A 12,638-nucleotide genomic window follows, 5' to 3' on the forward strand; every position below is an offset into this window, starting at 1 on the left:
CAGGAGCTGGGCTTTGCAAACTGTTTCCCAGCTAGACTATCATTATAGCACACAATCAGGCAACTGGGGGGGGGGGGGTGGGTATCATAAAGCAGAAGTTTTTCACTGTTGAATTAGAGTAACTCGATTCTGTAGAAGTTCAAGTTCAAGCCCATCGAGGATATGAAGCAGAGGGATTTTTTGCAAGAAGTTACCATGAAAGACAAGGTTTTTGTAAGGCTGCAAGGACTTTATAAGAAACTATAGAACAGTATTTATAGAAAAAAAAATAGAAATCTTTATTGTTTTACAAAATTGACTAGAAAGATTCAGATAATGCATAAATTGCTTTACACATTGTACTATGGCTATATTTACATGTCTGAGTATAACAGCAGAGGAAAACAAACCAAAAAACCACAGGAGACAGACCAACAAATTCTAAGGACTTGTATCATTTCAGAATGTAAAAAAATAAAAATAACCATTCATGGTTACACATATAAACCTGTCCTTGAAACTGCATCATGGGAAAAAAACACTAGTGACCATAATAGTTAACATACAGTATTACATGCAGGGCAGTGACAACTTTAACCTTCAGATACAGGTATTGAAATCTCCACAAGAAACAGACCTCTTTGAAATGTTTAGGATCCTTATGTCCTGTGGGTCTTTGAAACACACATTTTATATTACTCATCTGATGAAGTAACTATCCTGTTAGGATAATCATCATTTAATAGTGGCAGAACCCATAGGATTCCAGCGATTCCATTTATGGATAAGGCCTTTCATGCAATAAAAGACTACTAGGGTTTTACAATAAAGTTGTGATAAAATGGCTTGTGTGGGAGTTGGAGGCATGAAACTCTGGGTATGAGCAGAGTGTGTGGCAGGCACAGTTCTGCAACTGTTCAAAGTACTGTGCAGACATGAGGAATAAATCCTGTTATATACCTTTGTCCTTATTTCCCTTTTATTAAGGAAGTGAATAATGTTAGGGAAAGTATACTTCTTTAATTATTCTAATTTTTAAGGCCTGTTGTTAGCCTTATTACAGACTGCCATCTTACTTCTCAGTTTAATTCATGACACTGCTAATTTGATAAGGACTAAGTGAGTTTCTTTTCCATTAAGCTGACTCCTCAAAGCTCTTCAACTCTGAGCTAACAGGGCCAGTTCAGTTGTGACTGTTGTCCCCACAGGTGTCCTATATATGACACCCACAAGCTGGAAACCAGCTCTTTCCAAGCTAGCCTGCTGGACAGCTTGAGGCTATCATAATTTCACTGTGCACTAACAAGAACTATACATAACATGCCACAGCTCATTATCATGCTCTATCCTGTACAGCCCCTCAGCTGCACTAAATCAGTATATTTGCATAGGTATATGAACGTGCATGGTATTTTTCTTTCCTTTTTACATTGCTAATTACAGCTGACATAACTAACCACATTTTCCCAATAAAACAGTATGGGAGCTTTTCTTGGTACTTCTAGCTCAGCAATTGTTCAAGGCACACATGTTGCAGTTTCTCCACTGGTTACCATAGGCTTTGACTTTCCCAGTTGATGTATATTTTTTCAGAGAAGGCAGCAGCAAGGTTGGCATTTATTTTCTGCAGCTGTATTAAAGAGAAAAGAATGTATATAGTGATCAATTGTTTAAAAGCAAATAGCACTGAATGAGCTTCAGTTAAAGGAGTTACTCAGATTATACTGGGTGATTTTTTCCTGTGGTGTTGGCCAGCAAAAAAATACCACCCCCAGTATTTTTTTGTTAGCTTCTTTGTATAAGCTTGTGAGCAGAGAAAATCTTACATTCAGGTTTTTTGAACCAAAAACATATAATAAGTTGCAACATTGCATGACTATTTACAAATAGATATTTCTTTTCTTTATCCTTCTGTCTAAAATCAAGTTTTCTTATCTAAACTCTGTAGTGCACTGGTGTACTTTTCCTTCACTAGGGCATTTTCTTTTTAAACTGTACATTGAAGCTCAAAATCAAATACTGTTTTTCAGGAAATATATTCTAGAAATGCAGAGGAGAAGTTATATTATAACAAAATGATGGCTATTATTTTCTCCTTCAATATATAAATTTTGATTTCCCCATTTCTGATCTGCATCATGCACAGAAGACATGCTGTCTTGGAGTTTAAAACTAGACCGCTAACTGCAGAGCCATAAGCCATGCAAAATTTGTCGTCTTAGTACATAGAATATTTTCTGTTAAAAGTAACAAAATGTGATGGCATTCAATAAATCTCTCTTTGTGAGAATAAAGCTAAGAAAAATATTTGCTCTCTTACACTCACAGTTCTATAAAAATTCTAAATGATGTTCCAAGAAAAATGTCTTATGTCCTCAGGAGACCCTTATGCACATACCTTATCGTCTGTGAAATGCAATGGGAAGCTCCCGGCTGGGAATCAGTATTCCTGAATGGAGTGTTTCTACTGGTTTGTCATCAGTTGCTACAATTTGGTATTTGCGAATGAGCTGAAACACAAACATTCAGTGAGCATGCTTTGGCTTCTAGATCTTCTGATTAGGCTAAATGTTGAACAACCAGGCATTGTGTACAGAATGCCATTTTAGAGTATTTACCCAGCAAAGGGCCAAGTGAAGCTGTAGCTCTGCTACACGGCGCCCAATGCACATCCTCTTCCCAATGCCAAATGGAACATGAGAAAAAGGATTTATTAAGTCCTTCTGAAACCAGCGCTCTGGTTTAAACTGAGTCCAGCCATTAAAGTACTCTTCATTGCAGCCCAGGGCATGGCTATTTATCATTAGTACAGTCTACAAACAAAGCAATAGAGAGAGTCTCATTACAAATTGGCTTAGAGCTACCAAGTGAATCAGTTTGTTAATGGAAAAAAATAACGTAACAGTAAAGGTGAGGTAATTTCCTTAGAAGATGTCGTGTAATTCTCTGAAGATTATTTCCAACACAGAAAAGGTCATAGTTTCCCCAGAAAATCATGGGAAAGTTTGAAAATTTTTTAAAATAGCACACCAAAATATTTTTGTCTAAATCAAACAGCAGTGCAGGCAGGTATGGTTTTCAGTTTATGGGAATTCTTGGTGTGAATTCCTCATCCTTATCCTGGGACTCATCCTCTGGCAAAGTCACTCTGAGACTGAAATACATCCAACTCCAGTGGTTTACAGGACAGTTAATCAATGACAAAATATTCTAGTAAGCTAAATTAATTGACTTACCCCTTGGGGCAGTACATAATCCCCCAGAACTATTTCTGTGTCAATGGTCCGAGTGGTAAATGGCACCGATGGTGTTAATCTACAGTGAAGGAAACAAAACGAGTTAAATTTCCAGCATTCCTTCTTCCTGTATCTATCATAGTTTACCTTAAACAACAAGGTGAACAAAATTATATATACTAGTGTTATGGTTTAACTCCAGCCAGCAACTAAGCACCACGTAGCCACTCACTCACTTCCCCTCCCACCCCCCCCAGTGGGATGGGGGAGAGAATTGGAAGAAAAAAGGTAAAACCTGTGGGTTGGGATAAGAACAGTTTAATAGGACAGAAAGGAAGAAACTAATAATGATAATAATAACAATAATAAAATGACAATACTAATAAAAGGATTGGAATATACAGGTGATGCACAATGCAATTGCTTGCCACTCGCCAACCGATGCCCAGTTAGTTCCCCAGCAGCAATCCCTCCCTGGACAACTCCCCCCAGTTTATATACTGGGCATGACATCTCATGGTATAGAATATCCCTTTGGCCAGTTTGGGTCAGCTACCCTGGCTGTGTCCCCTCCCAACTTCTTGTGCCCCTCCAGCCTTCTTGCTGGGCATGAGAAGCTGAAAAATCCTTGACTTTTAGTCTAAACACTACTTGGCAACACCTGAAAACATCAGTGTGTTATCAACATTCTTCTCACACTGAATTCAAGACATAACACTATACCAGCTACCAGAAAGAAAATGAACACTATCCCAGCTGAAACCCTGACAACTAGAAAATTCTTTCTCCTTAGTACACACTATCTGGTAAAAACCTGTGATCATTTCACATTTGCAAATTATTTGAGAATTTTACCTCATGGATTCTTTCAGACATGCCTTTAGGTAGGGCATATTCTTCAAGTCCTCAGCACTTGGACTCTCATTAGCAGCCAAAACACCCTGTATTTCCTGGAAAAGCTTCTGCTGAACGTGTGGATTGCGTGAAATGTTATACAAAGCCCACAGTAAACTATTGGCCGTCTGAAACAAACCAAAAAGAAATGCAAGACCTCCATTTGTGGTGACAGAAACAAGAAGTTGCCAAAAATTCAAAGCAGAATTTACAGCTGGTCGCTGCCTTACAGTATTTTGTAAGCCTAAGGGATTATGAGCCATCCCAATTGTTCTCTAGGAGTAACAAACAGAAGAAATAATCTAGTGATTTCAGGTAAAAATTCACTTGCACTTAGGCCACTGAAGCAACTACAGGACTAGCTCACTCAGGTGCTGTGATGGTTAGGTTATGGAAGAAAGCAGGGAGTTGAAGGATGCTAACTTTAACAAGCTCTTGGAAAGTCAGGTTTACCGTTTCAACGCCAGCAATCTGGAGCTCTGCGATAGCAGCGTACAGCTCCTTCTTGGAAAGTTGTCCTGCAGAATAGATGTCACACAGGAAATCCTCCTGAGGGTTTGCAGAGTGTTTTTCCAGTCGACAGTCAATTGAGTGCTTGGCTGAGGAGGGAGAAGCAGGAGGTAATTAATGGAAAAATTACTAGAAATACTATAAAAATAAAAGCAAAAATATGTCTCACATGCAGGATTTTGGAAGAAGATACCAAGCTGTGATCTTTTTTCAAGCAATGAGTATTATACTGAATAAATAATGGTATTTTCACTTTTTAGACAAAATAGTCACAAAAATCACTTCTGAACAGAAGGAGCTCCTGCAAACTATTAGGAATTCTGCTTTCTTAAATTAGGAAAGGAAATCAGTGATGTGTGGAATGAAGTATTTAGCAAACAGAAATACAAGTGTGTAAAATTTATTAGCTTGGATCTTCAAAAGGGGATCAATGTGTTAAAGAATCAAAGAGACTTAGCACTCAGACTCCCCGAGGGGAAATTTAAGCCTTTGATTTACTAGGGGAAGGCAAAAATAGATGCCATATTTCTACATGCTATTTCTTTTTTTTTTTTAAATATAGAGGACTATATTTTGCCCACCCTTTCTCATTAATATCCCAATTGTTAAGACCAGTTCCTAGTAAGGATCTCTTCATGTCAAGTGAAAGTGTCAAACTGTTTTTTCTGAACAAAACTGGTTTGAAGTGTCTTTCCTAAAACCCATAAACTAAGAAGCAATAAAATAATTGCACATGTGGCTGGCTGACCAAAGGTCCTGAAGTATCAAGTACTCAAATACCCAAGAGAAATCTATCACTCAGCATTACAATCATTCAAGCACCAAAATCTTTCTTAATCTATAGCTGTAACTGCCACTGTCTAGCAAAATATTGAAAAATATAGACTTAATTCCATATCTGGAGTTAGAGTAATTTTTGTAACCTTGAAGGCCAATTCATCTTAAATAAACAGAAAATGTCAAAAGGCCAAACTGTACTTTATGATTTAAATTGCTTCTGTTTTTAAGACTTAGGACTATATCCAGGTTGTTCAGAAACCCCCCCTTTTTTTCTTTTTTTTTTTTTAGCAAACAGGCTTTTGTTGCATGCAAAATTCTTTTTTCTCAGGAAAACAACTCCCTTTGAGGTCTCTTTGAGGGAGGTCCCTTTTCTCACTCACATACCTTGCCTTTAAAGAGATTACACACTTTCTGGCTATTTACTTTAATGGCAGATTAAAGTGGACTCATGATGTTGCTGGCTCCCAAATTACTGGGGCTTCCTTGGGGATTGGATATTGCCCCACAACCAGACCTAAATGTTAGTCATAAGAAAACAGTGCTCCCATGCTTGGAATAGGTTTGTGGTTAGCTGCAGCAAAGGCGTCTCAGTCTGTGCCAAAGGCAGCAATTAACAGCAGCATAGAGCAGCAGCAAGTACGAAGAAAGTTAATTCCACCAAGTAGGAAACAGAGATTAAAGGAAAGGAGAGAAATTGTGTTTAAAACAAGAACCTGTTTTAAATATATCGTCCCATGCTTTAGTATGAGCTTGCCAGACTTTTGTGTTCAGACCCTTGTGAAGTTCCACAGGGGTCACCATCATCATTCCAAAAGTAGCCATCATCTGTGGTGGAGAAAGAGTTTTTGAAGTCTTTCTTTAATTTATCTACTTGCAATCTCTGAACACAATTAGACTGTAAAGTAGGAGGCAATTTTCAGGGAGTTGAGATTCTAGCAGATTTTCCATCCTGGACAGAAAGGATGGGTCTCAACCTACTTAGACCATATCCAGCTAGAAATTAGGAACAGCCAGCGGAGGATAGGAGGCTTCTCCAGTGGGCAATTCATCCTATCTATTTTAGGCACCTATTTTAGAATAGGACAAGCCACCCTTTGGCAGTGCCTCTCTCTCCCTTGACAACAGATGGAGCTAAAAAACTAGGCTAGGCTAGATACCTAACTTTTAGATGGCTGAAATTAGGCAGATATATATCACCAGAGTCCAAGTTGCAGCAAAATGCACAGCAGGTGTGCTCGCAGGAATGACTAACCTCCAAACCCAGCATATTCACGTAATCCCACACAACTCCAAGACTTCCACCCAACAAACAACAGTGTTGCACAACAGGTGTCTCAGAGGGAGAGGAAAGTCAACCAACCAACCTGACAACTCTATTTCCAGGATTACCTTGACGTCCATACAGCATTGTTCCCCTACAGATTTAGGCATTTCATAAATGAGACAGTCATTCAGTACTAATTTTGCACGTAAGCATCACCTTGGATATGCAAGACTGCCTGCCCGTACACATGTGGTACAGAGGCTTAAGTTTCTTTTTTCAGGTGACACATTTAAACTGGTATGCTCTTGTTAGTCGTAGGGGTAGAAATTCACTACACCCCCAGTAAAGACTCTTCCATACCGTTTTTACAGCCTTGATGAAGTTCAAACTTTCTTCTTCTACATCCTGCTGTAGGAGACCAAACCTCTTTCCATACAGCACCAGACAGATACCTGTTGTTAAGCAAACCTAGCATTAAATGATATAAACAAAAATGGTGTCCACCATTTATTGTCAAGGAATGGCTTGGATTTCCTTATTAAAAAATGTTCTATGATACACACCTGTGAAAGCAGCACTCAAAACACCCTCTGCACATTTGCCTCCGACCCAAGTAGCAGTATATCTAGCTAAGGTGCCCTTACAGTGGCACTTTCTTCACGAATAAGAACCACCACTGATCCCCCCACAAGCAGCAGGCCATTCTGCCAAGCAGGGCTGGCATATTTGGGAAATAAGCTGTTAGGAAACACTACTGTAGAGAACTGAGTTGCAGAAAAACTGGGCCTGAAGAGGCCATCTACTCCAGCATCTCCTAGCCCTTTCCACAGCCAGAAACCACCTGCAAACACTGGCAGCATCCCACACGCCACCAGTTTCCACCTCTTTCCACTTGTTTGGTTTTTTTGGGGGGTTTTTGTTGTTGTTGTTTTTTTTTTTTAAAGCTGTCACTATTTCTCCCTTTCCAAAAGTAGCCATCACCACTGACAGTGGAAGAAGAAACCCCCCACTTTCAGGAACTCAGTACACAGGTTGCTGAGATGAACCAGCCACGAGCAGCCACGTCTGGCAGAGCTCGTTCAGTTATGCGCTGTACCCAACCATCCCTCCTCTTGGGAACCACTGATGCAGTTTCTTCTGCCCTAAGTCATTCCTGGCAGATGGTTCCTTAGTGTACTCTGAAAGGTTTCTAAAGATGGAGGCTCCTGTGTTGGTAACTTATTCCAGTGCTTCTCAACCCCAATGTAAACTAAACATCTTAAGTGGGATTTTCCAACTCTTGTCTACAACGAATACTCCTTCACTGTTATTGGATCATTTCGTTGATCTTGTGCTGCTGATAATTAACAAATATCAGATGGACAAAACTGGTCATGTGTTATCTGATCCCGCTCTAGATAAATGCGCTGTGATTCCCCCAAGTTTTGGATTTATAAGTCACTATAATGTTTGAATTTTTTTACAAGCCACATAGATAACCGGACAGAAGAGTTTGTATAGCTGCTGCTGAATTTTGCACTTTTACTGCTAGTCCCCTGGCTTTTCTGCAACCCACTTTCCATGATATTGTAGCTGATAGTTTGGAAATAATCAGCCTACACATTCATCACTGATCCTACTTTAACTGAAATGCCATGGCAGGTACAAAACACATACCATTCTCAGGGAAAAAACAACTTACTTTCAAATGACCATTTGTTGAATTCTGAATAGACATCTTCCATTTGTCCATTGTGGTTACAAACATCATCTATTCTGTACATGAAGTCCTCCAGGACCTAAGCAGTTGAGAGAAGAGAGAGAAAAGAAGGGAATAAAATTACCTCAACTAATAAAAATCCTGTGTAATTTAGCATTTCAGCTGTCTTTTAAATAGATAACAATTTCGCATAAGAGAGGAGTACTTCTGTCTCCTGTTCTTTGAGCAAGATTCGATTTCCCTGTGTTAACGTATGCTTGTATTTTACACAACTGTCATGTTATTACTGCTTGTACTTTGACGAGCCGAGCTTTCCTCCACAGGGATGAAATGCTTCAGTCTGATGCTGGGATAATACTGGAGTTTCCACAATAAATAGGATAAAGCTGTTTATCACTGATGCTCCTCAAACTCAATGAGGAACACAGACGTTAAAGAGGGAGGTGTTCCTTGACGGGAGGAACATAAGAATGAAGGGGGTAAGGGCAAAAAACACTAAATGCAAGAAAAGTAAGTAAAAACTCTGTTTGCAGGAGCCCGTATCATTGTGGAATAATCTTATCGTTCTGTGAGGACGGGCAATCTCAACTACAGGTTGCTGTGTGGTCTCCCTTTTGGTCAGACCCTGGTAACCAGTTTGTACTCACTATTCCCTGAATGATTTCAAGAGTATGAACTCATGGTTTTACCACTGTAGAGCAAATCGACAGCTATGCAGGCAAACCGGATCACTTGATCTGCTTTTATTTCCCAGGTTTCCAGGGGAGCGGGGACAGGGAAAGAGTTTCTCAAAGCACAGTACCTCATTGATCGTGGTATCCAGTTTCGCAACTTCCCTGGGTTTCATTAATTTCTTCTGAAAGGCACTTCTTACCCTCTGCCAGTCCCTTCCTTCCCTAGATTGAATTAAAAACAGCGAGGATGGAAAGAGAAAGGCTTAAAGAAGGAAAAAACCACCCCACCCCATCAAACCCGCGGCATGTGCAGCCAGACACCTCCGGCAGCGCCGGGCGCCGACGCGCCTTCATCGCACCGACGGCCCCAAACTTGACGCCGCAGCCGCTTCTCGGCGGTAACCGGCCCTCCCTGCACCCCCCCTGGGCCTCCCGGGGGCCGCTTACAGGATCAGCAACCCGTAGCCTTCGTCGCGATAGTCCCGATAGGCTTTCCAGGGTTTGATCTCCAGGCGCTGAGGGCAGGAACTCTCCCGGCGGTACAGGGCTTCCAGGAGGCAGGGGGCTGCGATGTGCACCGAGTCGAAAGCCCCCAGCTTCATGCGGAAAATCTTGCCAAACCTCCTGTGGTACTCAGCCTGGGGGCGCAGAAGAGAGACACACACCCCCCCACACACACACACCCCCGGTCCGGTGAGTGCGAGGCGCTCCCCTGGCCCCCCCCCGCAGCATCCCCATCCCTCAGCCCTCCTCACCAGCGTTTCGTGCTGCCTCTTGAGCCCCCCCTTCCAGAGGACGTCGGGCAGGCTGCCCATCAGCGGCCAGCGGGGGGGGCCGGGTAAGGCGGCCAGGGGGTGGCCGCGGCCCCGCGGGGCGCAGAGGGAGGAGGCGAAGCAGCGCTGCGCGGGGGGGCCGCGGCCGCAGGTGAGGGCGGGGGGCCGGAGGAAGATGCTGTAGGCTCCCATAGCCGCGGCGACGAGACACCCATTCCCCCCCCCCCCCGCCCCCGAGATGTTCCTATATAGCAGCCGGGAGGCTCGCTGGACTTTCATCGGGGGCCAATGGGAGCCCCGGGTGGGGTGAGGTGGGGCCGGTTTGGCCCGGCCCCGCCCGGCCCCGCCCGGTCCGGGGAGGCTGCGGGGCTGAGCGGTTCGTGAAAGGGTTCAGGCGAGGCGGGAGGGCACCGCGCCAGCGCCGTCCCCGGCTCCGTCCCGCGGAGCTTCCCCGGGGGGGCTGCCGGCGGTCCCGGCCCCGCCGCCCCGCCGAGCTTCCCCGGGGGGCTGCCGGCGGCTCCGGAGCCGGCGGTGAGCGGGAGGCAGGAGGCGGCCAGGGCGGCAGGTAGCGGCACCCGCTCGAGCGAACGGTCTCGTAAAGCTATTTCTGTCTCTCTTTCGGAAAAAAAAAAAAAAAAAAAAAAAAAAAAATTAAAAATCGGCTTTTTAGCGGGGCGAGGCGGTCAGGGCCCGTGGGGGGGGCCCCGTGGTGTTCATACTGCAGCGCACAGGTGGCTGCGTAGTTCAGTCTTTCCTCGGTATTTGCACTCTGAAATGATGGAATAAAAATTGCAGGGGGGCTGAGAACTAACCAGTTTTGTTGGGTGGACTGCTCTTACCCTATCTGGGTGACTAACCACCTATTTATGAAAAGGGCATGTGAGTGCATCACCTGAGAAGGCAAAATTCCCTTCGCTATTAGTGTTGGCAGCCATTAAATGCCGACAAAAATCAGTTATTGCCACAAGTCTTAATCGGAAACTGCACAGTAAGCCTCGGAGAGAACCGAAGGCTGTCATGCCAAGTGAAGGCAGGAGAGGTGCTAGCACAGACAGAGCAGGTCAGGACACCTGGGTACTTCTGTCCTCTCCTTGCAAGAGGAGTCAGAGAGGCTGTGGAACTTGCTGCAAGACAAAAAGCTACCTGTAAACCAGAGGATTTCCAGGAAAGACAGGTATGCTACAACGAGGACTTGATTTTCTCCTACCCCACGCTACCTTTTTTCATCTTTCTCAAGTTGTGTTTTGTGATTCAGTTCTTAATCCCCTTCTTTTAAGTGTCTGACAGTAAGATGCAGAGTGTGCAGACAGATGGGTGTGTTACGCAAGGGACAAGCAGAGGAATAATCAGAAGATGGGTCCGACATGGAACCTGAGGCCCATAAAGGCACATATCTTAAAGTCAAATTAATAATAAAAAGACCAAGGTAGCAGTCATCAATACAGAGAAAAATGTACAAAAGCATGACAACTCATTGCAGACTCTTCCTGTGATTTTTGTACGTCCTTCCCAATCTTGCCCCTCTATTTCAGTGATTTTCTTCTATGGGATCATACTACGTGGGCGACAAGATCAGAGCACTCTCTAGGGTGGCCTTTAAAATTAAAGCTGGTTCAAAGGTTTGCATTTATTTATTTTTTTTTTTTTTTAGGGAAAGTCTGCAAGTTGATATTCTTGTGATTTGTTTTCTTTGAATCAGTTCTACTGAAAACACATCTTGCTGTCCTCGTAGACCGAGTGCAGTTCAGGCTTCATTCAACGATAAGTTCTTCTGAGAAACCAGACAAGAAGAGACAACTCGTGTGCTCTGTGGACACCTGTCTATTTAAGGAATCAAAATGAACTCATTTGAAGGGTCACAGCTTAGTGCCTGTGAAACGATCTCTTTAGAAGAGTCTGGAATGGGCAAGTCAAGACTAAACTGGGCACAGGTCAATTTTTCCATGTTCGTCGCTGCTATGGGGAAGAAACCACCCTGTTAATACGAAATCTTCTCTATTAAGCTGTTTTTAAATTACAGAATGGAAAAGGTTTTATTTAACTTCTGTGGTCGTGATGTAACTCTCTGGCAGGGAAGCTAGTGTATTTGTAGCTCAGCTAGGCCTGGAGCTGAGAGAGCTAATGATTGCCTCAATTTCTGGTAAAGTGCAGTTCTAAGGGCATTTTCAGCCTTCAACTCTTCCTCCCCTCCCTTTTAAGAAATCTCAAAAACAAGCCTTTAATTTTCAGCAAGATCTTTTCTTGTGACCTTTAGAACATATCAAGGGTTATCTTAAAATGACACTAGTTACAGGGTTCTTGAACTGAATTTTGGGGGCATATCCTCACAGGACTATCACTCCACTGAGGCACCTGTAACAGTGAAGATGTCACCGTTGTCCTGCAGATGTCTATCCACGAGACTTCCCGGTATTTTCTAATAAATGTAACAGCTAATAACAACCGTGAGTGAAAACCCCTCTTCACTTCTACACTATGGCAAGGAGTATTTTTAGGTCAAAGGCCAGGAAATATCTGAAGATCAAAAATAGATAGCTTATGCTACATATTCTTCTATGCTTCTCTTTTGCTACAGAAAAAAATGTGTTTTGATTTCGGCCTCAGAAGTCACGAGAGAATGTTCCTTGAAAAATGATCTGCCAGTGTGATGCTTCTGTAGAAGATCTGACAGGGACTGTTGCAGAGGTACAGAAAGACTGTATCGCAGCATATCTTTTTCATCACTAAAATACTTAATCAGTGCCTGAAGTCCAAGTTTTGGAGCCGCTTCCTCAGCAGAAGAAATTGCTAGTCCTACCTCTTGGGAAACAATAGTCACACGTTCCTTAA

General features: G+C 42.9%; 1 protein-coding gene across 1 annotated transcript; it reads right to left on the reverse strand.

Moving 5' to 3' along the window:
- Window positions 1-292: 292 nt before the first annotated feature.
- Window positions 293-10,147, reverse strand: LOC126045322 (1,25-dihydroxyvitamin D(3) 24-hydroxylase, mitochondrial). The gene is made up of 12 exons (XM_049816282.1): window positions 9,792-10,147; window positions 9,484-9,674; window positions 9,165-9,258; window positions 8,345-8,441; window positions 7,024-7,115; window positions 6,113-6,224; window positions 4,563-4,708; window positions 4,071-4,237; window positions 3,216-3,294; window positions 2,598-2,792; window positions 2,378-2,489; window positions 293-1,609 (listed from the first exon to the last, which is right to left on the reverse strand). The coding sequence occupies exons 1-11, from the start codon at window positions 10,086-10,088 to the stop codon at window positions 2,379-2,381; spliced, it is 1,581 nt and encodes a 526-aa protein (XP_049672239.1). The 5' UTR covers window positions 10,089-10,147; the 3' UTR covers window positions 293-1,609; window position 2,378.
- Between the last annotated feature and the right edge of the window lie 2,491 nt (window positions 10,148-12,638).

The sequence above is a fragment of the Accipiter gentilis genome, chromosome 14 (genome assembly GCF_929443795.1).
Source record: "Accipiter gentilis chromosome 14, bAccGen1.1, whole genome shotgun sequence".
Taxonomy (NCBI): Eukaryota; Metazoa; Chordata; class Aves; order Accipitriformes; family Accipitridae; genus Astur; species Astur gentilis.